This window comes from Numenius arquata, chromosome 10 (genome assembly GCF_964106895.1).
Source record: "Numenius arquata chromosome 10, bNumArq3.hap1.1, whole genome shotgun sequence".
In the NCBI taxonomy this organism is placed as follows: domain Eukaryota; kingdom Metazoa; phylum Chordata; class Aves; order Charadriiformes; family Scolopacidae; genus Numenius; species Numenius arquata.
In genome coordinates, this window is record NC_133585.1 from 25,533,019 (window position 1) to 25,559,428 (window position 26,410).

Sequence of the window (26,410 nt, forward strand, 5' to 3'; positions counted from 1 at the left end):
GCCGTAAATACCTGCCGGAGGGCAGAGAGCTGCTGACAGACGCCTCCTGCTGAGGAAGGAGAGAGCCGGGACTCCGAGGGCGCGTCCTCCCTGCTCACCCCCCCACGCCCCCCCTCCCCGCCGCCGGACGTGTGTTTCCTCAGGAGCCGGAGCCGAAGGGCAGGAGCGGGCCGCCCCGCCGGTTCCCTCCCGGATAACTAGCCCCAGTCGCTCCTTCTTCCCGGAGCGGGCCGCTGGCGTTTCAAGTCGTGACCCGAAGGGAAACTCGCCATGGCGAGCGAAGGCAAACAAGTTGTGCAGCCAACAGGTGATGATGGAGGAGGAGGAGGAGGAGCGGGAAAAGAAGGAAATGCTGCTGAAGGGGGAAGCGTGCTGCAGCCCTTGAATCCAGGAGTCGTCATCCGAGGCATCAAGATGAAATTTGCTGTACTGACAGGGCTGGTGGAAGTTGGTAAAGTGTCCAACAGAGACATAGTCGACACTGTGTTTGATCTGGTAAGTTGGTTCCCTTTCTGGGCGTGAGAGAAAAGAACAGCGTACGCGTGCAGAAGTATCCCATGCCTTTTTTTGATGTTATTTTTCCATCGATATTTTTTTTTGCCTGTTTACACTTTCACCATGCTAGATTTCTTTTTACTTATGGATCACAGAAGCTGCAAATACAGCACATGAGCCTCTCTGTATACGTTTAAGCTTGAAATAACTCTAAAAAGCATCCTCCTCGGTTTGCCTCGGAGAAATTGTTGCTTTATTTAGAACTGAAGTGTATTGTTATGTTTAAACATTCAACAGGTCTACCCAGCGAGAAAGTTAAATGCTGATTTAGTAACTCAAACTGTCATCAAAAGACACACTTTGTTGTTTTGAGCCAGAACAACTTTTCTGGTGAAGATTTTCATGCCCCTTTTTGCTTCCCTTTGCTTTGGAACTTCCATGTTCTGTCTACAGAGAGTGGGGGTGTCAGGCAGTTCGTTAAAATGCTTTACTTGGCTTATTGGGAAGAGTAGAATGTGGTTTCAGTGTGCTTTTTTAATTAATGAATTAGGTAGTCAGCTGCTATTTTTTGAATGCAGTATGGATGTAGTTAATGCTTCATAACAGATCTTACTAAAAATTGAGGGTGCAACTTTTCCTGCTGAAGCTGCAAACGTAATATATACCGTTGAACTTCTTGGGCCGCATTTAAAACAATTAGCCTAGTTCATGTTTGCTTGCTGAAGGGGACCAAACATAAGGAGAAGAACTGTGTTAAGTTTACAAAGATACTCTGCTATTATCGGAGTTCTCAAAACATCTCTAAAAATACTCATCGTTCCTCCTCCTTCGTTTTAGTGAGCACCTTTGACTTTAAAACAGCGTGGTTTCTGACAAACCAGGAAGTAAGAACGTGTAACAGTATAAAGCTCGGTAACAAGGAAAGTTGGCGCAGAAGGCATACTGTTTTTTAAATGCTATTTGCATTTCTGTTGTTTTGCTAGCAGTATTCTTTGCTACGTGCAAGTTTAGATGGTCACTAAGTATTTGTGTGTGCTGTTCTGTTTAAAAATTTTTTGATGTTATCTTCTTGGGTTATGATAAAAGTTTTTGGTTTTTTTTGAATATTTTTGTATTAACAGAATGTAATGTTCTAAATTGTTTGGATGAAAGTCTCTATACAGAGGAATTGCAGTGCTGGCAAAAAGAAGTACAGATCAGAGATTTCATGGATGCTTCAAGTACGAGAAAGTTGTTTCAGTTACTTAGAGTCCACTTGACAAAACCTGGTGCTCAGATATACAGACATGAGGTTCAAAAGGAAATTCTGGTAAATAGTTTACGATTTAAGACGCTTGTGTGAAGGGGAATTGTTCACAAGTATGTTAGATTCTACTTTGTGTCTAGCATGGTCTTTTGAGTGGTGTACGGGAGCCGTATTTTGTGGCGTGGAATGAGGTTCAGCGGAATGATTAAAAATGTAAAAGCTCCTTGATCCTGGGATTCCTCTTCTGCTCCATTTGGGACAAGAGAGGAAAAAAATATTCAGCTTGATTCAAAGAATGTTCGATTTAAGAGATATGGAGAATTTGACCTGTGGACTGCGTTCTCCTGGATCTTCATTTCCCAAGTAGAAGTAGGGGAGAGATTCTGGCCCTGGAAACTTTTGAGACTGTATTTTCACTTTTTTCTGCAAGTGAAACAACATCCTGGACCTCTCGAAGAAGATTCCCCAACCATTCTGGCACACCTGCCTATGCTGCAGGAGGCTAAAATTCATGCTCCTGGCACCACATTATTTTATCAGAGCAGAAGTAGTCACTTAATAGCTATCATGAAACAACCAATAGTTTGGTAGTAAGTACGCTTTACCTGGGTTATGTGAAAACAAAATCCAGATTTTTTTGGCAATATCAAAAAAAAGTAGATCCCTTGGTTTCTCGAGTCCCAGGAAAACGTATCAGCTACTGGTGACTAATTTGGAAGGAGAAGATGGCTCCGTGTTCTGTGGTTTTAGTAAATTGGAATGCTTAAAAAATCAAGCCAACCAACAAACTCATAGTTTTTATTATGGAAAGCATCCGTTTTCTGGATTTGGGTTTTTTGGGTTTTTTTTTTTTGGCAAAAACTGTTAAGCTGACTTTCTAATATAGGTTTCTGGGATATGAGATCTCCCTACAAAGCAATATTCATCCATCTGCCATTGACTTTTGTCTCTGTTCAGTTATTAGCCGTGACCTCTTTGTTTTGTCATTTAATACTTCTGAAATCACACTGATCAGTATTTAAGGCATGTGAAGTATTGGTTAGCAATGGTGTACTTAAACTTTTCTGTGCGTGTATGCAGAAAGGAAATTAACTTTCATATGAAAAAGTGATTCTTAGCTATGGCTCTTCTGGTAACTCTTTTCCCAATAGCTTTCGGAGTGAGTTTACTCATGTGTGTGCAGGGTTCAGTTGAGGGTATGAAAATCATGCTGTGATCTGTTGTTACTAATGGGGTTAAACCCAACGTATCCCCTCCTGTGGGGTTTCATTCAGTTTGGTGACTCATAACTGCACTACCTTGGCGGTGTTAGCAAAAATCAGAAATAGTCATGGTTTTGGCAATCAGCTAGCTTGCTTCTTGTACTTTGAAAGGAGGAGACGTATGGTATTTGGGGGATTTTTTTCATCACTAAAGTGAGACTTGTTTGGACCAGAGTGGAAGGAAGGCTGGGCAAATATGTGTCAAAAGGTGTTTTTTATGTGCTTACTCTTTATAGCATAACCACCCTCAAACGCAAAGAGTTTATTTTTTTAAAAAAGAGGTTAGCTGACCTAATTTTTATTTCTCGAGCAAGCATGTTGCTCTAAATTATGCTCTTCAAGTTTGCTGTAGCATGTGAAGGTTATGGTGAATTTCTTTATTTGTGATGGACAGTCAAGAGAAGCCCAAAGTCCTGTCTTGGTGTTCCTCTTCTTTAAGGACTTAAGAGATGGTCATGCTTTATATGTGAAAGACTTAGAAGGTCAAAAACCTAAAGTGCACAGTAATTGACCTGCTGCTTATTAAAGAAATTTAAGCTTCTGTAGTCCTGATTACTTGAGCAAATAACTTTTTCAGTCCGGCAATGCTGGTTCTTGGAGCTGAGAACAACCTGTAACGTTTTCTCTGTCCAGCAGTGTAACAGGGTGTTTAGTGAACTCACTTCTAGCACGCATCAGAAAAAATAGTAGTCTCATTTTAATGGTCTTGGGAAATTCTACTCTTAGAAAAATTAAAATTGATCTGCTTTGTTTTGGTCAGTATTCTCTGAGAACCTAGTTTTCCAGCTTGTGTTAGATATGGCTATGTGTGTTTCAGCACTTCTTAAAATTGAGATGGAAAATACTGATTTTAAGGAAGCATATTATTGTGTGAAAAACTTGGAAAGCACATTGTTGTTCAAGTATTAATCTGTTCTGCTACTTTTCTGACAGACAGTAAGCTATACTATGGGTTTATACTCTTCATGCATTGTGAATTATATTTTTAATTGACTTTGGGCAGCAATAACTCCTTGAATTTCCTTTTTTATACAAATCAGGTGAATTCCTGTTCATGACCTCATATCTGCTCCCCCCCCCCCAGTTTATTAAAATAAAAAACATCGTGGTAATAGAGGATGAGAGAATGGAAAAATAAATTATTTACAGTGGGATCTGTTACTAACTTGAAATAGCTATGTGTTTTTCATAGGAAAACAAAGACAAGTTGACCTCCTACTAATGAAGAGTAGTTCAGATAGAGTAGTAGAAATAATTCAGCAATTGGCAAAATTTAAACATATATATATATATAATTAGTTACAGGATCGTGTTACTAGTGTCAAAGATGATTTTTAGGCTCTGAAGTTTTCAGGTGCAGAGAACGAATTCTGTTTTGAAAGCTATACAACCTGCGTTGGAAATATAAAAAAGGTTCTGCAAAATCTTTTCTATATTAAAATTCTGGGTGGAGCTTCTGGTCTACTCCATTCTACATGGGCTTGTCTTGTATCATATTGTCAGTGTTGTCTTGTTTTCAAGTTATTGCAAGTTTCTTGTTTATATATAAAACTTAGGTCACTGGACACCCTTGTCTCTCAGTAGGTAAAGGGCTCTCACTGGCAAGTGTTTTGTTCATAATGGATGCTGTATGTTTGGGAGTGAACTATGCTGCAGTTATTAGGCTTGCAGTGGGAAATGGATGTTCTGGCAAAATTCTGCTATGATTCAAGCAGATGACCGTACAACTGTGGTCTTTCTTGGCGGCGGTGGTGGTGTAATTCAGTTTGGGGACTTCATGCCAGAATTTACTCAGGTCTCAAGTTGACATGTGTATAGAGACAATAGATATTTTAGACTTTCTGTGCTCTTCTAAAGAAATGCCATGCCTTGCTCTAAGCCAGTTTTGTTTTAAAAAGCTTTAGCACTTCTAATTATAATAGAGATTCAGTTACTTGTTGCGGTTCCTTCCCTCCCCACCCCACCAAGTCTGTGTTGCAAAGACTTCTTTTTTTTTTTTTTTTTTTTTTTTAATGTTCTGTCTGTCTCTTTGGTGAGGAGAATGTGTTGTTGTGTCTGGTTCTGTTTGTGGAGTGTAGGGTCCTCACCAAGAGTTTCCTAGTGATGAAGTGCAAATGAGAAAGAAATCTTAGTTTTTATCACCTTTGGAGGAAAAAATAACAGTATCTGAGGAGCAAAGACTAGCATTACTTTAAAAACTTCATTTGTTGCCTCTCTCGCTTCTGCCAGACTTTACTTAAAACCACAACTAAAAATCAATGTAACTTTTAAAAATTCTTACTCTTTACTTTCCTTGTTTCTTCTTTGTGAAATAACCTCCTTCCCCAATCCCACTTGGCTTATTTTATAGAACAAATGTGAGGTAAACGTCAGGACTGCCACTTGTTTGCCTTCTGCTCTTTTTGTCGAGTCTCTATTGCTATGGTTCCTGCATTATAAACTCTTTATCATTATTCATATTGAAAGCTAATGGCATCACCTGCTGATACAACAGGTTTCTAATTTGGTATGAATGCTTCTGAAACACTAGTACAGTGGACTTTATGAAGTAGAAATTCCCCTTTTTTCATCACTGGTCACAGATTGTTTTTGCATGTACCTTCTTGTAGAAAATCCCCAAAGCTGGTAGAATTAGATGTATTGCAGTTGTAAAAATGCCCCATAAATGTCTTCATAACAATGCATTGTTTTCGTTACTGTATGATTTTTTGAGAATGCTAGGATTTGTCTTCTATATAAATTTATCAATACTGATGACAAGGGAGAGTAACCAAATTGTTTCTAGAGCATCGCTGAATATTATGCATTTCTTAATATATGCAGTCTTCCCTAGTAGGTTCCTGGTAAGTACACCTCTGGCTACAGTTACCCTAGTTCAGTCACTTCTGTCCACTTGCAGTGTAGTTGATAAGGTAAGTCTGAGGCTTTAGCTGGGTCAAGCTTGTAGTTTTTTTTTTTTAAAAAAACAAACAAACAAAAAAAAACCCCAAACAAAACCATAGTAAATTGGACAGTCAGCTATCTTAGTGATCCCATGTGGTTTTACTCTTGGTGAATGAGTGGAATTCAGCAAAAGATCTGTAATACTTCCAAATCTGGCTTGATATCCTTTTTATAAAATACATCAGATGCAAACTTACTTCTTGCTGGCCTCTTCACAGTGGGAAGCTTGTGCACAGTTTAACGAATGAATTTAGACTCCTCGATTCCGAGTCATCTCCATGGTTTTGCAGACATCTAATTTGCAATCTGATAACAGTAAAAGATGATTTCAGTAAGTTTAGCTGACTAAATGAGGCTGAGAAGTGTCTTTCATCAGACATCATCTAGTTCAAAATAGTCGAGTAATGGGAGTCACTTGTCCTTCACTTAAAATAAGAATTACAGACCTCCATCTTGTTAGAATGTCTTCTGAGTAGTTATGGATACACCTACTATTGAAGTGACGTGTATTTTGTTTTGGTTGGGTTTTTTTTCTTCAGGTATTGATGCAATTTGGACATGACTTTGTAGTTAGGGAAATTTTATAGTCGGTTGAGAAAGGCAGGTGTGGAATGTAGTGAGAGGGTAATGGCAGTCTTGAATGACATCCCAACGATTTAGACGAACATTGTCTAGCCTCTGAAGAGGAGCTGATTTGTACTTTGGCTGTGGTATCGGCTTGCTTCAGTGACTGCAGCTTAAAACACATTGCAGATGACAAAATATTGAGGACAAAATCTTAAGATCACATAGGAAAAAGTTCAGTGTTTCTTGCTCTTCCTCTAACTGGCCAGTTTTTATAGCTTCTCATGACCAATCTAGAGTTTCAAGTCTCTGTGAAAGTCTGTAAGCAACCCGCAGTCTGCGTTTTCCAGAAGTTTTGGCAACCTGTACTGCCATTGTACAAACCTAACTGTACAAACCTAAAATAAAGCTAAAAAAGCAAGGCTGAACCAGACATTTACGTATATCAAGTCTTAATAATGCAATATTTGATAGTTGATTTTTAGTTAGCAGTCTGTTCTACAAGTAAGCCTGTTTAAAATGTGTTCATAGCATACTTTAGAATTCCGCTTTAGAGGGGAACGCGTCAGTTCAGTGACAGATTCTTCAACAAAGGAGAGAGAGTCAGGTATCTGTTGTGTCTGCTTTGCTCTCTCTAAGTAGTATTTTGTATCTCCTCTGTCAGACAATACTGGGCTGGATGGACCGTTGGCCTGATCCAGTAGTGCAGATAGCACAGTGATGTAGTGGCCATATGGACTGGCTCAGGAAAAGCATTTGCGGATTAGGGAATAGAATTAAATTAGTCAAAAGCATCAGGGAAATAGGTGGATAGTGTGTCAAGGTTGCTACAAAGGCTGGGCATCGCAGAGTGAGATAAAAATAGATAATTATTTGTGTTTGTTGAAGGGGATTATTGGAGGGGTGAATCAAAGTGTGCAGATTCAAGAGGAGTGTGAGTAAAGAGAAGATTTTTGAAGTGACCTTATTAGACGAATACTGGAGGTTGAGTAAAATCGGAGATGAGGTATTTGCTTAATTCTTTTTTAAGGCAGTGATGAATTGGTACAGTGTACAGTACTCAGTGGTTAGTCAATTGTACATTCAGATGCTGAAGCTTGCTGCGAAGTCCCAGTCTTCTGAAAATCATCAAGTATGATTTTTTTTTGTGTGTGTGTGTTAAGATTTCAAATCTGATGATTGATAAAAATGAGCTTTCTCTGTGGTTTCTTTCACCATCTGTGTATTTGTGTATTTGTTTTACCACCTACTGGGGAATCTGCAGTCATTCTTAACTGTATCCCACTTGACGTGGTGTTCTTTTTTTTTTTTTTTTTAATAGATAAGTTGGTAACTTAAAGCACTTACAGCTTCTGTCTTTATGAGGTCATGAAGTTCTTCATGACCCTTAAGGAGGAAGCCTTAATCTGTTGCACAGATTAAATAAGCTTTGCAGTTTAGTCATTGGTTGTGAAATAGCTACTCACTACCTTTGGTGCTTTGGTGTATAAAACCCTTTAAGAATCTTTTCTGTCAAATTCAGTCTTGCATGCATTAAATTTATGCATATCTTTTAAAAGAAATTCTGTTTATTTTAAATGGGTCAATCTGGATGAAAGTTTTTGTTCCTAATCACTAATTACAGTTAGTTAACTTTCTGCCATTCAAGTGTCTTCCCTAGCCCCTAGAGGCATTGCTGGCCTCTTCATAACGTTTTGCATGATGGTTTTTGGTATTAGCTTGACCTAATTACTAATGTCCTGATTTAGATTACACTTCTACTTTAACTAATTCTGGATTTTTCTCTTAGACTTGGTATTGTGATAGAGCATATTATTGCCTGTCCAAAACCTAGTTTGGTCATTTTTTTCCTCTGGGAAACCTTCAGACTTTGTCTGTCTGGGAGCTCTGGCCGTTTGCCATGAATCTGAGGGCTCTAATTAATTTGCATAAAACAGGATACTATTGCCACCTGCTCTTTTAATACCACGTGTGGCCAGTGGAGACTGTAGTTTCCAGTATGCAGTGCTCCATATTTAGAGCAGATAGCAATCGAGATGCATCCTTGCACAACTGCTGTAATCAAATTCGCTAAATAATGATGCTGCATGAGTTGCAATTGTACCTTTTTCCTGAGACACTGTAGTTCTTGTACTTCTTGATACTGGAAGCCTGTTGTAATTTGTGAAGAGTTTGCATCGCTGCGGTGCTTTAGATTCCACAGCTTCACAAATAGGCATAAATAGTCTCTAAATAGTAACTAATTTGTGGAGAAGAAAACCTAATACCTTCCATTGCACTGGATTCCTCTATTAATAACTGAAGAGCTGGGAGTAGCTACGTCCCAGGCATGATTTTCTTGTTAATAGCTGCCTTGAGATGGTGCTTAAATGAGAATAGCTTGTGGGAATAGGATGTGCTCTGTTGCCTCCTGTAAAGTGCTCTGCGAGTTTGAGCTGCAAGTCTCTTCACTGCAGCCTCCTGCATACAAGTAGTTCTGTTGACGTTTTTGTATTCTACATATATCTAGCCAAAAAACTTCTTATGTACTGTACAGCAAATTCAGATTATTTTTCGTGTGACTGAAAAGCTGGAAGTGAGTTATGGCAAAAAAGGGTTCTATTTTGTTGATGCAAGTGAAGAAGGCAACACTTAAAGAGCTGGTGGGTTACCTCTTCTTGCAACTGAAAGTCAGAATGAGAGTAACCACTTAGGATTCATCAGTTCTACGGAAGTGTGTTATGTGTGTTTGTGCCACCCACCGCCCCCCTTTGCCACCAGCAGTTGTTCTCTGTGGTGTGGACAGAAGTTACAGAAATAAATTAATGAAATGAAATCTATTCTGCTTGCCTCACTTAGGTACTCCAAATTTCTAGTTTTATACTGGACTAGCCCTGTAAAACAGTAACAGTGCATAGATTGACGTGTAGCTTATTTATTCTCTCTTTTGGGAATGCTGAAAGGCTAGAGGCATCAGTAAGTAGCAGGTAAGATGGTCACTGCAGTGGGAGAGCAATTTCTCTTTTATAAGAGCAACAAGAGAACCAGTAGCATCTTGCAATGGACTGGGAAGTGTGTGATAATGGAGTCCAGGATGCTGAATGTTCACTTGATAAATCTCTCACAAATTGGATCATTTGTCAAACTGTGTAGGTTTGGGTGGGAATTGTGCTGGTTGCTTTTCCAAATATGATTGGGATGGGGGTGGGTGGGGAGCTGTTTGGTAAAATAAGATAAACGGTATTGGTGTAGAATTGTGGAATAAAGCAGTCCTGCAATCTTTAAGGTTTAGTAGTCCGTTATTAGAGAAGTCTTTGAGTTATGCTGTTTACACTTCTTGGGATTGAAACTGTGTTCCTAAGGCTAGTTGTTTTTTGCAGGCTTATTAATGATTCAGGTGGACCTTGAAATCGAGTAGTGCTTAAAAAAAACCAAAACAAACAAACAAAAAAAACCCCCAAAACATTCTTTACGTGGAATCATAGACATAAATTAAAAAAACAGGCCAATGATACAGCAGTAGAACATCTGATAAGCCCTAGAACAATGCAGTTGGGGGAGAATAGGAACCAAATGACTAATGTTGGTAATGGTGCATGACTGTTAAATAAACAAATGGAAACTATCAGTCCAGTCAGCATCTGCCTGCTGCTAATGTTTTTGTTGAAACTAAGCATGTGATTTGTTTGTAGTTTTGGTTGTGAACTTGATTGAAAAGAAATTGCAAGGTGGGTTTTTTTTTCTTTTTCCTCTGTAATGGGAGCTTAGTATTTGGTTCCAGTGTATAATTTAGGCGCTGTAATGCCTGACTTCTAGGTATCTGATATGGATTGTGAAACTGAGTCACTGTGGCCGCATTTTTAGAATGCGTTTTGAAATAGCTAATGTGAGATGGGGTGCTACGAATGTTTAAAATATTGCTAGTGTTACAGAATGGGAGAACACCGAGATGCTGATATTTCAATTGGGATTGCAAAAAGTTCTCTTTCTGTTTTGTAATCTACAGCCAAGGGTCACCTTCTGATGCTATGATGTTCTTAACAGTTTGAATTTCCTTGATTTAGAGGAGTTAGCAGTGTTGCACAACGCAACAATGAAGTGCTGTGAAGAGGGTTCTCAGGCACAGAAACTGTACCAGCAGCTTCCCATCTTTATGCAAATCAGTATATGCTCATGTGGAAAAGACTGCCTTGTTTTCTTGCCCATTTCTTCCTCAAAAGTAAGGTTCCAGTCTTCTGTAGTGGGCTGGGGAGCTGCGAATGCCACAGCCGCTGTGGATCAGTTGATTGGCAGGGGTTTTGCCTTTGAGGAGATGTTTATTCCATGACTCATCTGAGACCTGGCACTAAAGACTTGTGCCCTTCCTGTGTACTGCTTTTCAAGTGAAATGTAAACTGCTCTTTGGGAATTCTTCTGGCTTAGTGAAGTCTTACCTATGCAGGAAATGAAAGCCACCCTGATTTCTGTCATTAGTAGGAAGAGATTCAAATTGCCATTTGTCAGGATTGTGTAGTGAGGGTGGTGTGACTTGTATGGGGACATTTCTAACACCTCTTCTGCGAAGACTAGGCTCATATACTGCAAAGAATGCCAGATTCATGGGTATGGAGTGAAGGCACAGAAAGAAACAAGTCTCAGACCTTGTGGTTGAGGTGTTTGAATAAGGTTCTCCAGTCACTTGTGTATGAGAGGAAAGATTTGGAGCTGGAAGACAGTGGATTTCGTGGCCATATGTTAGGGCTTTAGTAAAGTTTTATTTGTGGTGTACAGAATCCTGTTTTCCTGCCCGGAAGGTGGATTATCTTCAGGTGGGTTTGTCTGGTGACTGAAAGATCACTAGAGTTGGTTAGACATATTTCAGAAAGAAAAAAATAAATGGCAGAAGCTTGGCCTTCTGGCTTCTGGATGGTGCTGTCATTTTGCAGGAAAGTGGTATCTCTGTTTCCAACCAGATCTTGTTCTGGGAGTGTGCTTAGTACTTGTGTGTCCTGTCTTGAGAGAAGCCATGAGCAAGCTGAAAAAATGTCACGTACCACTTACAGATACAAGTTAGTGTTGTGTATTGTTTGCCTCCCCCTCCAAAAAAGGGGGGGAAATAGTTTTCACATTATCAGATGATGTAGATGACTGTAATAAGGAAACTTGTAAGTTCAGGCATTCTCTCAGCTGGGTTTTGTGTGGCAAATTGAGAAGCCTGAAAATCTGGATACGAAGTAAAAGGTGGGGAAAAAAAATTGAAGTTTCACTTGAGAGCTAATTTAATCTTGACGCCTTTGCTGTTATTCTTACCACTTTAAAGATGGAGATGACCGTAGGGGTTTTTAATTAGATATGCAAAGAGTTGTTGGGATCTCTTTCAATTCCAATCATGTGAATAGAGGTAGAGGTAAAATTTTAGAGGAGCAATCTAACTCTGCCCAAAGAAATTGTCTTAAAGTAGCATCATAAATGAACAGTTTAGTTTAATCACTATAACTGTGCTGTAGTAAAACTTGATTATAAACTATTTGTTTCAAATTCAAACTTTTGAAATCAAATCCTAACCATTTAAATGTCATGATCTTGTCACTATCCTTCATATTAGAAAAGTCGTGTCAGACTGGTAAAGTTACCCTTGACCAGAAAAGGAGAAACATAATGCCTATTTGTAAAAAGGGAAAAAAAGGAAGACCCGTGGAACTACAGGCCGGTCAGTCTCACTTCTGTGCCCAGCAAGATCATGGAGCGGATCCTCCTGGAAACTATGCTAAGGCACATGGAAAACAGAGAGGTGATGGGTGGCAGCCAACATGGCTTTACTAAGGACAAATTGTGCCTGACAAATTTGGTAGCCTTCTACATTGGGGGTTGCAGCATTGGTTGGTAAGGGAAGTGCGAGTGATGTTGTCTGCCTGGACTTGTGCAAAGCATTTGATACTGTCTTGTGCAACGTTCTTGTCTCTAAATTGGAGAGACAGGGATTTGATGGGTGGATAAGAAACTGGCTGGATGGTTGCACTCAAAGAGTTGCAGTCCATGGCTTAATGTCCAGGTGGAGACCAGCGATGAGTGGTGTCCCTTAGGGGTCCATATTGGAGCCAGTATTATTTAACATCTTTGTTGGCAACACGGACAGTGGGATTGAATGCACCCTCTGCAAGTTTGCCGATGACACCAAGCTGAGTAGTGTGGTTGCTGCTGTAGAGGGAAGGGATGCCATTCAGAGGGACTTGGACAGGCTTGAGAGGTTAGCCCATGCGAACCTCATGAAGTTGAACAAGGGCAAGTGCAAGGGTCCTGCACCTGGGTCATTGCAACCCCAAGCACCACCCAGAGCTGGGTGATGAGTGGATTGAGAGCAGCCCTGCAGAGAAGGGCTTGGGGATATTAGTGGATGAAAAACTGAATATGAGCCAACAATGTGCACTCGTAGTCCAGAAGGCCAATTGCATCCTGGGGTGCATCAGAAGAAGTGTGGCCAGCAGGTCAAGGGAGACGATTCTGACCCTCTACTCTGCTCTGGTGAGACCACACCTGAAGTACTGTGTCCAGCTCTGGGGCCCCCAACATAAGTAGGACATGGACCTGTTGGAGGAAGTCCAGAGGAGGGCCATGAAGGTGATGAAGAGGCTGGAGTGCCTCCTGTATGAGGACAGGCTGAGAGAGTTGGGGTTGTTGAGTCTGGAGAAGACTCCAGGGAGACCTCATAGCAGCCTTCCAGTACCTAAAGGGGCCTACAGGAGAGATGGGGAGGGACTCTTGATCAGGGAGTGGAGTGGAAGGAGGAGGGGTAATAGTTTTGAACTGAAAGCGGGGAGATTTAGATTAGATATCAGGAAGAAATTCTTTACTCTGAGAATGGTGAGACGCTGGAACAGAGAAGTTGTGGATGTTTCCTCCCTGGACGTGTTCAAGGCCCAGGCTGGATGGGGCTTTGAGCAACCTGGTCTAGTGGCAGGTGTCCCTGCCCATGGCAAAGGGGGGTTGGAACTAGGTGGGTCCCTTCCAACCCAAACCATTCTGTGATTCTGTGTTAATTTCTATGGGAAAAATCACTTTGAATTACACAAGGGTGCCACAAAGTTAAGCTAAACTTGAATTTGGAGGCAGGGGGAGGGAGAATTATTTTAGTGGATTTTGATTTCCCCTGTCTCTGTCATGTATTGTTAAGTATCTGTGTTTTCGTTTGCTCTGTAGTGTGACACTGTATATTTGTCCTGTAGCTGTTGCTAACTGACAGGCAGGGTTTAATGAGAATTTTGTGGCTCATTCCTATTAAAGTTCCTACTCATAGCTGAAGCCCAGTATCATCCTGAACAGGATATTTCCATGCATATTACTGACAACAGGACTAGTCAGACACAGGCTTAATGACCATTTTCATTGTGGAATAGCTCTTTGGTTTTGGAATACACTTACTGTATGTCTTCTGTGGGTTGGCAGTGCTTTCGACTTTTGTAGCACTGAGTTAGACGTGACCTTGATGCTTCAATTTCCTGTTAAACAACCTTCAGTACCGTATACAGGGAAGGAGGTGAACAGCTTTAAATGCTTATTTATTTTCTTTTTCCAGTTGAGTACTCGATTTCACAACTTTTAAGAGTCAGCTTTGATATTTCCCGTAGATCTATTGTTTACATATATGAGGCTAGAGATATGGATAGAATTCTGTTACTCTGTCTAGGAGTTTTCTTTATCAAGGATACCTATAAATGGTTTGGTTTGCCTGTGACTTTACTGTGTTGTGCTGGTTTTGGCTGGGGTTTTCTCACTTTTACCCTTTCTCTCTCCTATCCCAACTGAGGGGAGTGAGCAATCAGCTTTGTGATGCTCAGTTGCCAGCTGAGGTTAAACCACAACCGTGTGTACTTGAAAAAATGCTTGAAAGCACATATATGTATTCTTAAAACAGGTGTTGTTCCCCGTAACGATGGCATCAAAGCGGAGTAGAGGATTTCTCAATTGCAGTAACAGTATGTGCAAATTCCTATATTAAAAGATGCCTGAACCTCAAACTTAATCCAGAATTTTGAAGGCCGAGATGTCTTTGTTTTAAAAATGTTAATAGTTTGGCCAAAAGGAGCTATTGTCCATTGCCAGCATGCAAGCTAACTATATCTGATTAAAACTGTAGTGTTAAAGAAAACACAATAATGAAATGTATGTGTGGCAACCATATTAATGAAGTATCAGTTACCCAAGCATGTTCTTTTTGTCTTCAGGCAGTGCTTTGTTATGTGTGATGCTGTAGTCGTGGTGTGGGCTCTGTATGGTGTGGTTCCATGTCCTGGTGCTGGGAACCAGCAAGGTGTTTATACAGTCACTGCGTTTGGTATTATGATGTAGCATACTCCTCTTTGAGATACACCCGTGCCTCTTGCATGAATGATTTCCATATCAAAGGTGGGTGGTATAAAAGCAAGGAGGAAAAAAAGTGTTATTTTTATTTGCTAATTCTGTAAACATTAACAAGGCCCCTGAGAGTCAGGCCGGGCTCTTTCCTTTTTGGTCCATTAGGTGCAATAGAGTTTCTGCAGGCTGAATCAAGCCTTACTTGCTCCAAGTAGGTGACTCATGACTGATATGGCACCTTTACTTAAATTTAAGTCTCCTAGGAAGAGGAATCTTTTATACAAGACTGTAAGGATACACTGAGTAGCAAAGGACTAGGAAAAACTACTTCTACTCTACAGGAGCTTCCTGCTTTGGAAGCAATTATGTGTGGGACTGCAGAGAATTGGCAGAAGTGAAGCTAGTGATAATTTTGGGTAGGTGATGCAAACTAAGGTGCCCCAAGGCAACCGTGCAACAGTCACTGCTGTTGGAAGTCACCTTCCTTTTGGGCTGTGCTTTCTGTGCTGCTCCATCAAGAGAGATTTCACAGTCTCTTCTTTGTTCTAATGGCAACATAAGTCAATGAGAAGTTCTGGCTTTGCATTTTTGTATCGTTTGTTCTTACAATCCACAGTGTCGATTCAATGTTGGCAATAAAAAGCATGAGCTTCAGAAGCTTTTATGAGTTCATAAATAAATTATTTAGCAGAAACATTTGGAAAGTTGATGTCCGTTGTCTTCTCCCTGTGAACTGGTCCAGATGTCAATGACATCTTTACTTCTACTGGAGTGCATCACTTGGGTTAAATTACAAATCTTCAGGATTACGCTCTGAAAATGAGAAAGAATGAGTTTGGTTCCTCAAGATGGAATTTCAGGATTTTAAAATGAAAGTTAGAAAAGATGTTAAAATAATTCAAAAGTTGTACTCGAGTCAGTGATTCATACATTAAGATTACCTGATGTCTTCCATTTTAGGTAATCTTCAAGGATTTTCTCTGAAATACTACTAATTTTTTGCAGTCACTGTGTGATACTGTGCCCCAGAGACATGTAGGGGTTCAGCCTTTGTTCAGTGAAGCTCTTCTAACTCTTGTTTCTGTGAGGGCAGGAGACGGGCTGTGTTGGGCAGACGGAAGTTTCTGAAGCAGAGTGTCCTAAAACCTGAAGGCAGTTCGTGCCAGAACTTTAATTCAATACTTGCTTGAAACTAGAGTAACTGTATGAATATAAAATGTTTCTTCATGTAGCAGTAGAAATAATACTAAGTATTTTTCGATATGAAGAGCAACTAAAGAAAGCATGTTGAAAATACTGAGGTGATCCTATTTGCTAGGCCCTAGAAGTGACAGTGGGAATTGTTTTTCTATTTTATCTGCTAATTCTCTGGAATGTGTATACTGAAGAAGAAGCTTTGAATGGAGGAAGATCTCAAGATGGAAATGAAGATTCTCAGGTTCTCAAATCTAAAGTCAGAAACATGTAATTATTTTAATGTAAAGCTCTTTGGATTTTCTGTATGTTACCAGAGGCAGAGATAACATCATGGACAAATGTATAAGTTGCTTGGTTTTGTGCAGCAATCTCCAAGTGTGAAGGGTGATGTCCGAGGAAGCACAGATTTGTTATAGTTTGAAGTATCTGGCTTGCTTGTCACTGCCACCACTGCAGATGATGATAACCATGAAGAGAATTGCGGAGAATGGATGGAGAGCAGCCCTGAGGAGAAGGACTTGGGGGTGTTGGTGGATGAGAAGATCAACATGATCTGGCAATGCGCACTGGCAGCCCAGAAGGCCAACCGCATCCTGGGCTGTATCAAGAGAAGTGTGGCCAGCAGGTCGAGGAAGGTGATTCTGCCCCTCTACTCTGTGCTTGTGAGACCCCACCTGGAGTACTGTGTCCAGCTTTGGAGTCCTCAACACAGGAAGGACATGGACCTGTTGGAACAGGTCCAGCGGAGGGCCACGAAGATGATTAGAGGGCTGGAGCCACCTCACTTATGAAGACAGGCTGAGAAAGTTGGGATTGTTCAGCCTGGAGAAGACTCCAGGGAGACCTCATAGCAGCCTTCCAATATCTGAAGGGAGCCTACAGGAGAGATGGGGAGGGACTCTTTGTCAGGCAGTGTAGTGACAGGACAAGGGGTAACAGTTTTAAATTGGAAGAGGGGAGATTTAGGTTAGATATTAGGAGGAAATTCTTTCCTGTGAGGGTGGTGAGGCACTGGAACAGGTTGCCCAGGGAAGTTGTGGATGCCCCATCCCTGGAGGGGTTCAAGGCCAGGCTGGATGGGGCTTTGAGCAGCCTGGTCTGGTGGGAGGTGTCCCTGCCCAGGGCAGGGGGGTTGGAACTCGATGATCTTTAAGGTCCCTTCCAACTCTAACCATTCTATGATTCTATGATTCATGGTTACTGCCAACAACCATTTCAGGATAGAAACAAGAGCTTTTTATACTATATACACCCGGTGTGTAAAACTCCTTAAACTGGTAACTTGTAATTTGAAAAAATTAAGAATCGTTGTCCCCTAGGATGATGTTAAATTTATGAGACTCTACTTGGGGATTTGATGGAAAGCGTTAATGCTGATAAGGTGATTCATGGAGCAAAGGCATGTTAAATGTTGAAATATGTAAACCGGATGATTTCATAAATGTGACATTCTTATGCAGTGTGAATAAAAACTTACTGATTTTTGGAGTAATTAGAGGCATAAGCAGAGAAATTTACTCCTGTCTCCCCACCAAACTCTTTCAAATTCTCCCTTAAATGGATGAATTTCTCAGTTTATTTTTGACAGTCTTAGAAAGTATTGTCTTTTTTATGACTGACTTCATTCACATATTTTTAGGTTCCAAAAATGTTACTGCTCTATAAATCTGAAATTGATTTTGTATTAAACACAATGAGAAATGGGACCAGAACATAATAAGAGAAGGAAATCTAATTTTGGCACTTCTTAATTGTTATTATCTCACAAGAGCATTCTTTTGATTACCTGGAGTCATTTAGCACCATCTGTAGTGCCATGTGTAACACAGTTAAAGTAGTATAATAGATGCTGAGGATAAACACAGTTAAATTAAAAATGGTTACTGAGCAAATGGTTATGTAACATTTTAGGAATTTAAAAGTTTTCCCATGGAGAAGTGTTTTTATCTGTAGCTTTGTTTTTTCTGCTCAGTGGGGAGCCGTGTTACTGTTTTAGTTGTCCTTTGCTGCAGCCTCTTGTCTTGGCCTGGAGTGCCCGCATACAGAGCGAGAGAGAACCGCTGTGATGATTATTCTTTACTCTAGTGGCGTCAGGATTTGTATCAGTCTCCGGAGATAAACAGCTAAATTAGCGTCAAACTTTTGCAAGCAGCACATGGACCCCTTAAGAAACAAAGTGATGAATATATATAGCACCCAGCACTCAACTTAGTTGTCTTAATAGGAAATGATTAAAACAAAAAGAGAACTTTGCTTAATATGATACAAAGGTTACAAACTTCAGCTGACAGTATTTTGTCAGAGTATGATTGATGCTAGCTTTATACTTTGGTAAGGTTACAAATAGAAAGAAGAAATTCAAGTTATACTTTTATAACTTCTACTTTCCTTCCTGAACGTTTCCTTAAATGTTTCATTAGACTGGTTGTGCTGAACATATACATGTTCCACAAGTCCCTTTCCTGTCTCTTGTCTTGAAAATTGCATGAGAGGAAGGACAGATGATAGAGTTAATTTTTTTTTTTATATTAAAATACTTCTTAAATTATGAATAATGGTGTCTGTGTCTGTATCAGGACAGCCTTTCGTATTCCAGATCTGTCATTGACCAGCTGTGTTTAGGTGAAAGTGTTGCCAAAGGTAGCATTGCACATAAAAGAAAAAAAGGTGAATGGGGACAAGGATGAAACAAGTTTGAGGTTCATCTTGAAATAAGGATGGTTTCTTAAGCAAGTGTTGTATTCTGTGCTGAATGCTTTGCAACGAGTCCAATAATAAACAAAAAGCAGACAATCCCCACCCCTTTTTAAAATTATACATTAAGAAAATAGTACTATTTTTCCTTTCATCTTCCATCCACTGTTACTGTATTTTCCCCAATTTTGGTAATTGAATGATTTATTTTTTTTCAGTATTTCTGTTTACATCTGTCAAAAAACAAAAACAACCTGTTTTTTTGAAACTAAGTGTGTAGTGCTACAATTTCACAGTACAAATATATGCAAGTAGTGATGTCAACATGTAAAACAAGAATGCTATGTTTGTATGGCTAAAATAGTCATACATGAGGCACCCATGTGCCTCCACAGACTTATTCCCTTGAAGAGGGCTTAATGTGGATAAAATGTTAATCTGTCTCACTCATACTGCATAATTCAGTCTTAACTTTTTCCTATTTAGTATTTACTTATGTATGTCATAAATTTCAGAAGGAAAATTGAGACTTTGCTAGGCAAAAAATGCTGTGCTTTCCAAACATCTTAAGGATATTGGAGAAAACTTTGGGTTTGTAAGATTAATTGGATTTTCAAGACTACATTGCACTTGCTGCAAGTGTTTGAGTAAGTAGAGGCAGCAGGTTTTTTTTTCATGCTGTTTTGACTTAGCAATTGATGGAGCTGAAATAATGTGGTGGTTATGCCAAAACCTATATTTGTATTTCTTGCTTCAGTTTTCGTTACAAAAAGTGAAGTATTCTGTATTACAAATTGTGTGCTCACCCGTAATGCCAGTAGGAGGACATGAGAGGTTTACTTTGGGTTTTTATATTAACTGAATCTGGAAAACACAATGGGTATGTTTACATTTAGAGACCAACCCAAGTTAGATTTGCAGTGAAGTGTATAAAAGCCATCAACAATGTACTTAGTGCGCATTAAGACATACCAAGTTACATTTGAAAATATTTCTTTTCAATCTTTATGAATTTAAGATAAAAACTTATATAGTATGTTTTATAGACTTTTTTTTTTTAGCTTTCTATTGAAGTTTGGCTTGTTAGCAAATGCCCACAATTGAGTCTTGAGAGGACTATACTGTAAAGCTGTAGGGCTGCAGACCTATATACCTTTAACATCTGTTTCTCAGCTTAGATAATTTTGCATGGGTTATTGCTGGCCTTCCTGTTCCTCTTACCTCTACTGTATATATCTTTTTTTACTCACCACTTCTGTTTATTACTTTTTTCTTGAGTGTCACCTCAGTTCTGTTTTTCTTGTCCCTTTGATTTGTGTCTCAATTCTTGGTCTTCTGTAAAATACTGTTCTTACGTATGATGCAAATCTTAATAGTGTTGCAGGCATATACTGTCTATAGGTATGCTCATGGATTTTTTTAAATTTGTGATCCTATGTATTGTATAACGAAACCAGTTATTAGAGTTCCATTGAAGCAGTGTGGTACCGCTTACAAGTATAGTATTTTGTGACATAATTATGGCGTTTGAAATAAAAAGATAGGCAGGAGTTTTTGTGTCGTAATAGTGGACCAATCAAATATGTAAAGTGTTAAAAACCAAGACACAAATTTTTGAGAGAAGAGCAATGCTACTCCTAAAATTCAGATAATGAAAGGCTTATCTTGGAATAGCACTTTTACAGTTTCCTTGGAAGACTGTCACGTATAGATTATGAAGCCAAGCGATAAATGTGGTAATGTGACCTCCTGCATAACATCAGCCATAAGGCCAACTAATATTTTATGCAGTCAGTCTACAGACTGAATGTAAATAATAAATCTTCACAAAGCGGATTGGGAGAGAGCTTAGAACAATTGCCAATAAGCCCGCAGTCAATTAGATTTGAGTGGCAGTAAGTCTTACAGTGCAAAAACTTAAAAATAGCCAAGTGTTTCTTATATGAGGTGTTCTGCTGGAGATCTGAAGATACAGGAAATGTACTGAGTACCACTGAGCCTTATGGAGTTCAGCTCAACCTTGTAGACTAACCAAAAAAAAAAGCTGAGTTTTGTGAAATGCTACTGTAAATGATACATAAACTTTGATTGCGAAGGGAAGAAATTTCAGTGCTCTAATGAAAGCCAAAGCAAAGATGCTAAAATCAACTCGATACATTGGATGGAACTTTATGTGTTTGGCCTTACAGTAGTCTCTCATCTTTGTTAGGGAAATCTGGAAACCTGGGTAATGTGCTATTTAAACTAGTACGGACCTGATTGGGTCAGGAACAGACCAAGCTTCATATGAAGTATGTCTTGCCCTAGTGTTAACTTTTTTAATGTGAGATATTAATCTTGGGATCACAGAATCACATGGGGTTGGAAGGGACCTCTGGAGATCATCCAGTCCAACCCCCTGCCAAAGCAGGTCCACCCAGAGCAGGTTTTACAGGAACGTGTCCAGGCGGGTTTGGAATGTCTCCAGAGAAGGAGACTCCACCACCTCCCTGGGCAGCCTCTTTCAGGGCTCTGCCACCCTCAAAGGAAAGAAGTTCCTCCTCATGTTTAGGTGGAACTTCTTGTATTCAAGTTTGTGCCCATTTCCTCTTGTCCTGTCTCTGGGCACCACTGAAAAAAGACCGGCCCCATCCTCTTTAAGTATTTATAAGCGTTGATCAGATGCCCCCTCAGTCTTCTCTTCTCCAGACTAAAAAGGCCCAAGTCCCTCAGCCTCCCCTCATAAGAGAGATGCTCCAGGCCCCTCATCATCTCTGTAGCCCTCTGCTGGACCCTCTCCAGCAGTTCCCTGTCCTTCTTGAACTGGGGAGCCAGGTAACCCTTGTAGATAGGCAGGGTTGGTGACCAGACACAGTTTCGTCCGTGGTGAGTTCCTACAGGTGGGTCGATATGTCTTGGCTACTATCATAACTCGGAGAATTATTTCAGCTGATTGAGAATTTATGCACTTGTCCTGGTCAAAGTGAACTTGGGAAAAGGCACTTCTTTTTGTCCTGATAGTGTTGCAGAGATTCATGTGGTGACAAGATAAATTAGGTAACAGGAATTCATAACATATTATCCTCCTTCGTATCAATTCCAGAGGATTTAGACTGGCTAATTTTCCAATATATTGTGAGTGGGAGCTGGCTGAGCTTTAGTGCTGAGAAGGCTGCTCATAGAGATCACCGTAGTGAGTTTTGGAAGGAAGCCCAGGAAACATTGTAGGGTTTGCTTGGAAGGATTACACAGAGTCATTCTGATCTGCGCCTGAAACACTAGATCTGGTTTGACCCTCAGCTGTTGTGAAACGATTGCAAAAGCGGTGCAGGCAAGGGACACAATGCAGGGTCTGGTTGGAGAGTCGTGACCTCCTCTTCCGAGTGCAGACCATGCTGTTCTAATTAATGCCTTTCTCAAAGCTAGATTAGATTGTGTTCAGGGCAGAGAGGGACACAACAGTGCTTTATGTCTTACAAAAATTGGTGTTGCTCTAGAATTAACAATCTAATTTTTGTAGTGGAATACTTTATCAGGAGCAGCTTTGTATGTACTTGCAGAATCCGCATTCGCTCTAATTTAATTTCTGCAGTGGTACTTCAAATGGTGTAATTAATATTTTGTTTTGGTTTGGGTTTTTTTTGTTTGTTAGCGTTATCCAATAAATAAAAACCAATAAGCAACGTTTCATTTGATGTGCAGGGCTGCTGAAAGCCAGCACTCAAAGGAGTAAAACTAGTTTGACTGTGACTATTACAACATGTTTTACCAATAAATCATCTTACAGAAACCATAATGAGCAAACTTTTAGTGATCAGAAATGTGCTTAACGAGGTTAGTTGACCATAAATTTGTTTGGTATTAAACATTTTGATTAACTGAAGAAAGATCAACATGTTATGTGCTACAACAGGAGTATCTTTGTAACTTGAACTAGTAGACAAGTGAAAGGGGATGTTCTCTCTGAGGTATTACTGTTACTGGGTAAAATTTCATGTCACAGAGGAACTGTATTGTCAAATGTCAGCTACTTGAAGTAATACGGTCCATAAGACTAATAAAGTCATGGTTTAGTTGTCCTAGGATCTGCAGGAATGGATGTAAACAGTCTGTTGAAATCTCATTGACTATTGTAAAGTTGAAAAGGAAACATACAAGTATGCAATTATGCTTTTAAAATTATTTTTTGAATTTCATACTGGCTTAAAAGGGAAAATGAGAGTTCTGTTGGTATTGCTCTCATCTTATTTTTTAAAAACTTATTTTAGACTCCGTGTGCAAGAAAGTGGATTCTTTGGGATGGGGGTGGAGTTAATTGTATGTACGTACCTAAAATAAGTATTTATAAGCAGTTGTGTGAATAATTCTAAAATTCTTTCTGTGTGGATGTGGCAACGTTCCTGTCAGATACATTTGCAGTGACAAATTTTTAGAAAAGTCCTTAACTTGTGCCATAGTTTCAGATCTAAGCAGCTGAAACTTTGAAATTACGTTTGTGTATCATTCCATTTCAATGTGCTTATTTTAGAAGATAGCTTCATATACTGGAGAATTCACAAAGTTCTTTTTTCTATTAAAAAATCTGTTACCTGAAATGTCCATGAGATGGTGCTCATCAGTCTCGGTTTTGTGCAGCAGCAGACCTGTGCATAGTTCTGACTTAGGAGTAAGGATGCAGTGGTTAGCATTGCTGTATTTCTAAGAGAAAGAAAAAGAAGAAAAAAAACAATGGAAAGTATCTTGAAGTAATATACAAATTACCTATTACTATACTATTTTGGAGTGTGAAAAAAAAAACAGCCTTGGTATTCCCTGCTTATCTTTGGGAAGATGGATTTGATGCTAGTTTGCACAAATTATAGATTACTACTTAATTTTTCTTTCTTAAAAATGATCTTCTAAAGGATAAAAAAGGAGTTTCTAAAGGGTAAAAATCTTTCTAGACATCTATCCTTCTTGTGCTGCTACGTTTCCTTCTGTTTTTCTCAAAGATCCATGAGTTTTCTTTATAGAAAACATTCTGCTATTAATCCACACTAGTGTGTTCCATTCTGGAATGTCTTTCTTTGGGAGTTTGATTAGTTTGATTTGTTTTTGTTTTCCCCATGACTTATGCAGACAGTCTGTAACAAGCAATACGCAATAGTGGGCCTGGGGAGAACTGTTAAACTTTTATTAACTAAGGCAGGGAACGTACTCTTTCTTTGAGCTGGACTCACAGTGTTAAAAGCTCCAGTGCTGTTTTTCAAGAGTGTACTCTGTAATTTCAGATGCAAGATGGGGCGAAAAATAGGAAAATGAAAGGAAGAGAATTAGAGTAAAATGTCTTCTTTCTGAAGTAGGGTTACAGAAGGACTACAGCGGGCTGCAGCACAGTAGAATGGCTGGAGGGCAGCCCTGAGGAGAAGGACTTGAGAGGGTTGGTGGATGAGAAGCTCAACATGAGTCGGCAATACACATTGGCAGCTCAGAAAGCCAAGTGCATCCTGGGCCGCATCAAAAGAAGCGTGGCCAGCAGGTTGAGGGAAGTGATTCTTCTCTGGTGAGACCCCACCTGGAGTACTGTGTCCAGCTTTGGAGTCCTCAACAAAGGAAGGACATGGACCTGTTGGAACAGGTCCAGCGGAGGGCCACAAAGCTGATCAGAGGGCTGGAGCACCTCCCTTATGAAGACAGGCTGAGAGAGTTGGGGTTGTTCAGCCTGGAGAAGAGAAGGCTCTGGGGAGACCTTATAGCGGCCTTCCAGTACCTGAAGGGGGCTATAGGAGAGATGGGGAGGGGTTCTTTATCAGGGAGTGGAGCGATAGGACAAGGGGTAATGGTTTTAAATTGAAAGTGGGGAGATTTAGATTAGATACTAGGAAGAAATTCTTTCCTGTGAGGGTGGTGAGACACTGGCACAGCTTGCCCAGGGAAGCTGTGGATGCCCCATCCCTGGAGGTGTTCAAGGCCAGGCTGGATGGGGCTTTGAACAACCTGGTCTGGTGGGAGGTGTCCCTGCCCATGGCAGCGGGCTTGGAACTGGATGATCTTTAAGGTCCCTTCCAACTTTAACCATTCTATGTGTTATTTTACATTCTGTTTCAAACTTTTCATATTGATATTTTGACAGTAGTAACCTGAATGGTCTCGGGGAATGTGGGGCGAGATCTGGAAGAGGACATTACTGACATAGATGGACTCTTGAGGAAGGAGTTATCAATATTGATAGATGGGTATGAAAGCAAGAGTTGGTTGTATGAAAACTGGAATGAAGTGAGTAGCGCCACTGTTATAATTGGCTAAGCTAAGACAACACTGAAAGAAACTATCTGCTAAGTATTATTAGCAGAGATTACAGGCCTCTCAAAATGAGGACAGCTTTAAGCTCGATGACTTGATCTAGCAGAAGTATTCAAAGATTGATTTTGTACAAAGATTGTCTTTGTGCAGGCGCTCCAATTAGGTCAGACCAAGAGGATAGAGGAAAATCTATTTCCTCTGGAAACTTCTTTTTCCCTTCCGAAGTCTATGAATGGTGCCATGATCAATGTTTCTTTTATATGTTTTACAGGCTTTTTTTTATTTTTTCAAATAGCTATAGCTTTGATCCAACAAGAAACTTGAGTTGTGATTGCCTGTATGTTCTGTTCTATCAGTGACTGCTGAAAGCAATATTAGGACAGCATAGAAGATACTGAAGTGCGCTGCTGAAAGCACTACTACTGAAAAGCACTTTGACAGTAAATGGAGGTGAAATCAGAAGTGCATGCAGCACTCTATGTAGAGGAAACTAAAGACAAGTGCCAACTGAAAAGCAAGGTTTCTTCCTCTTTAGGGGAAAAGGTAAAAAAAAAATAGAGAGTTCTGGCTGAATTAGGAAAATGGAATTATAAGGTATTATTTTGGAATGTGTAACTGCACCTGGAATGGAAGGATTTGCACATGTTCTGCACATGCTGAAATGAGTGGGACAAAGTTTAGAATGATGGCAAATTACAGTCCGAGATGTTGCATTGCATGGTAGTTACTGGAGGCTGAGAGAGATGAGCGAGGATTGCGAAAGTCCTTTTGGCCGTTTTCAACTTGATGATAATATTGATGCTGAATCATCAGCGTTGGGATGATTATGTGAATGAGTGGTATTTGAAGATCAGATACGATTTAAGGATGAAAAGGGGGGCGGCGGGTAAGAACAAACAGTTTTCTAACCCTACTTCACACTGAGCCAGCAAGCCTATACAAAGGAGACTTGTGCTGTAAGAACATTCATGGAAAAGCTGAAAGAAGCTAGGAGTACTAAGTACCAGTGTATGCAGAAGTGGAAACATGGAAGAGGTACAAACAAGATAACTCTCAAGAAAAGCAGTCTTGATTTCTCCTCTTCAGACTCCAGCATTGCTCCCTTGAAACCCTTTGTGTCCTGCAAACTTCCCTTCTCCCTGAGGAACTCAGGGAATTTGCTTTCAGTTTTAGTCTTCTCAACATACTGTTTCACTGAGATGGAAGGCTGTGATTCTCGTTCTATTTATTCTCCCTTAAATATAATTCCTTTTTCTTTGTGTCTTCATATTTGTTGTTGTTTTCTGCTTCACTTCTTTGAATGTTTTCCTGTCTTACCACCTCATCAGTCTTGTATATCTTCATACTTCTAATTCTTCAAATAAAAAAATACTTCATTCTTGAATTACTTTTATATCAAGCTGTGCCAGTTCTAGGTCAGACAATTTCAAGGGGAGGG

At 39.9% G+C, this 26,410-nt stretch overlaps 1 protein-coding gene across 2 annotated transcripts in view; it reads left to right on the forward strand.

Moving 5' to 3' along the window:
* The first annotated feature begins 270 nt into the window (after positions 1–270).
* Positions 271–26,410, forward strand: part of LRBA (LPS responsive beige-like anchor protein) — a 416,351-nt gene continuing 390,211 nt past the window's right edge. For both annotated transcript variants that reach the window (XM_074154664.1, XM_074154665.1), the window contains exon 1: positions 271–495. In XM_074154664.1, the coding sequence (XP_074010765.1) occupies positions 271–495 (225 nt within the window). The remainder of the gene's footprint in view (positions 496–26,410) is intronic.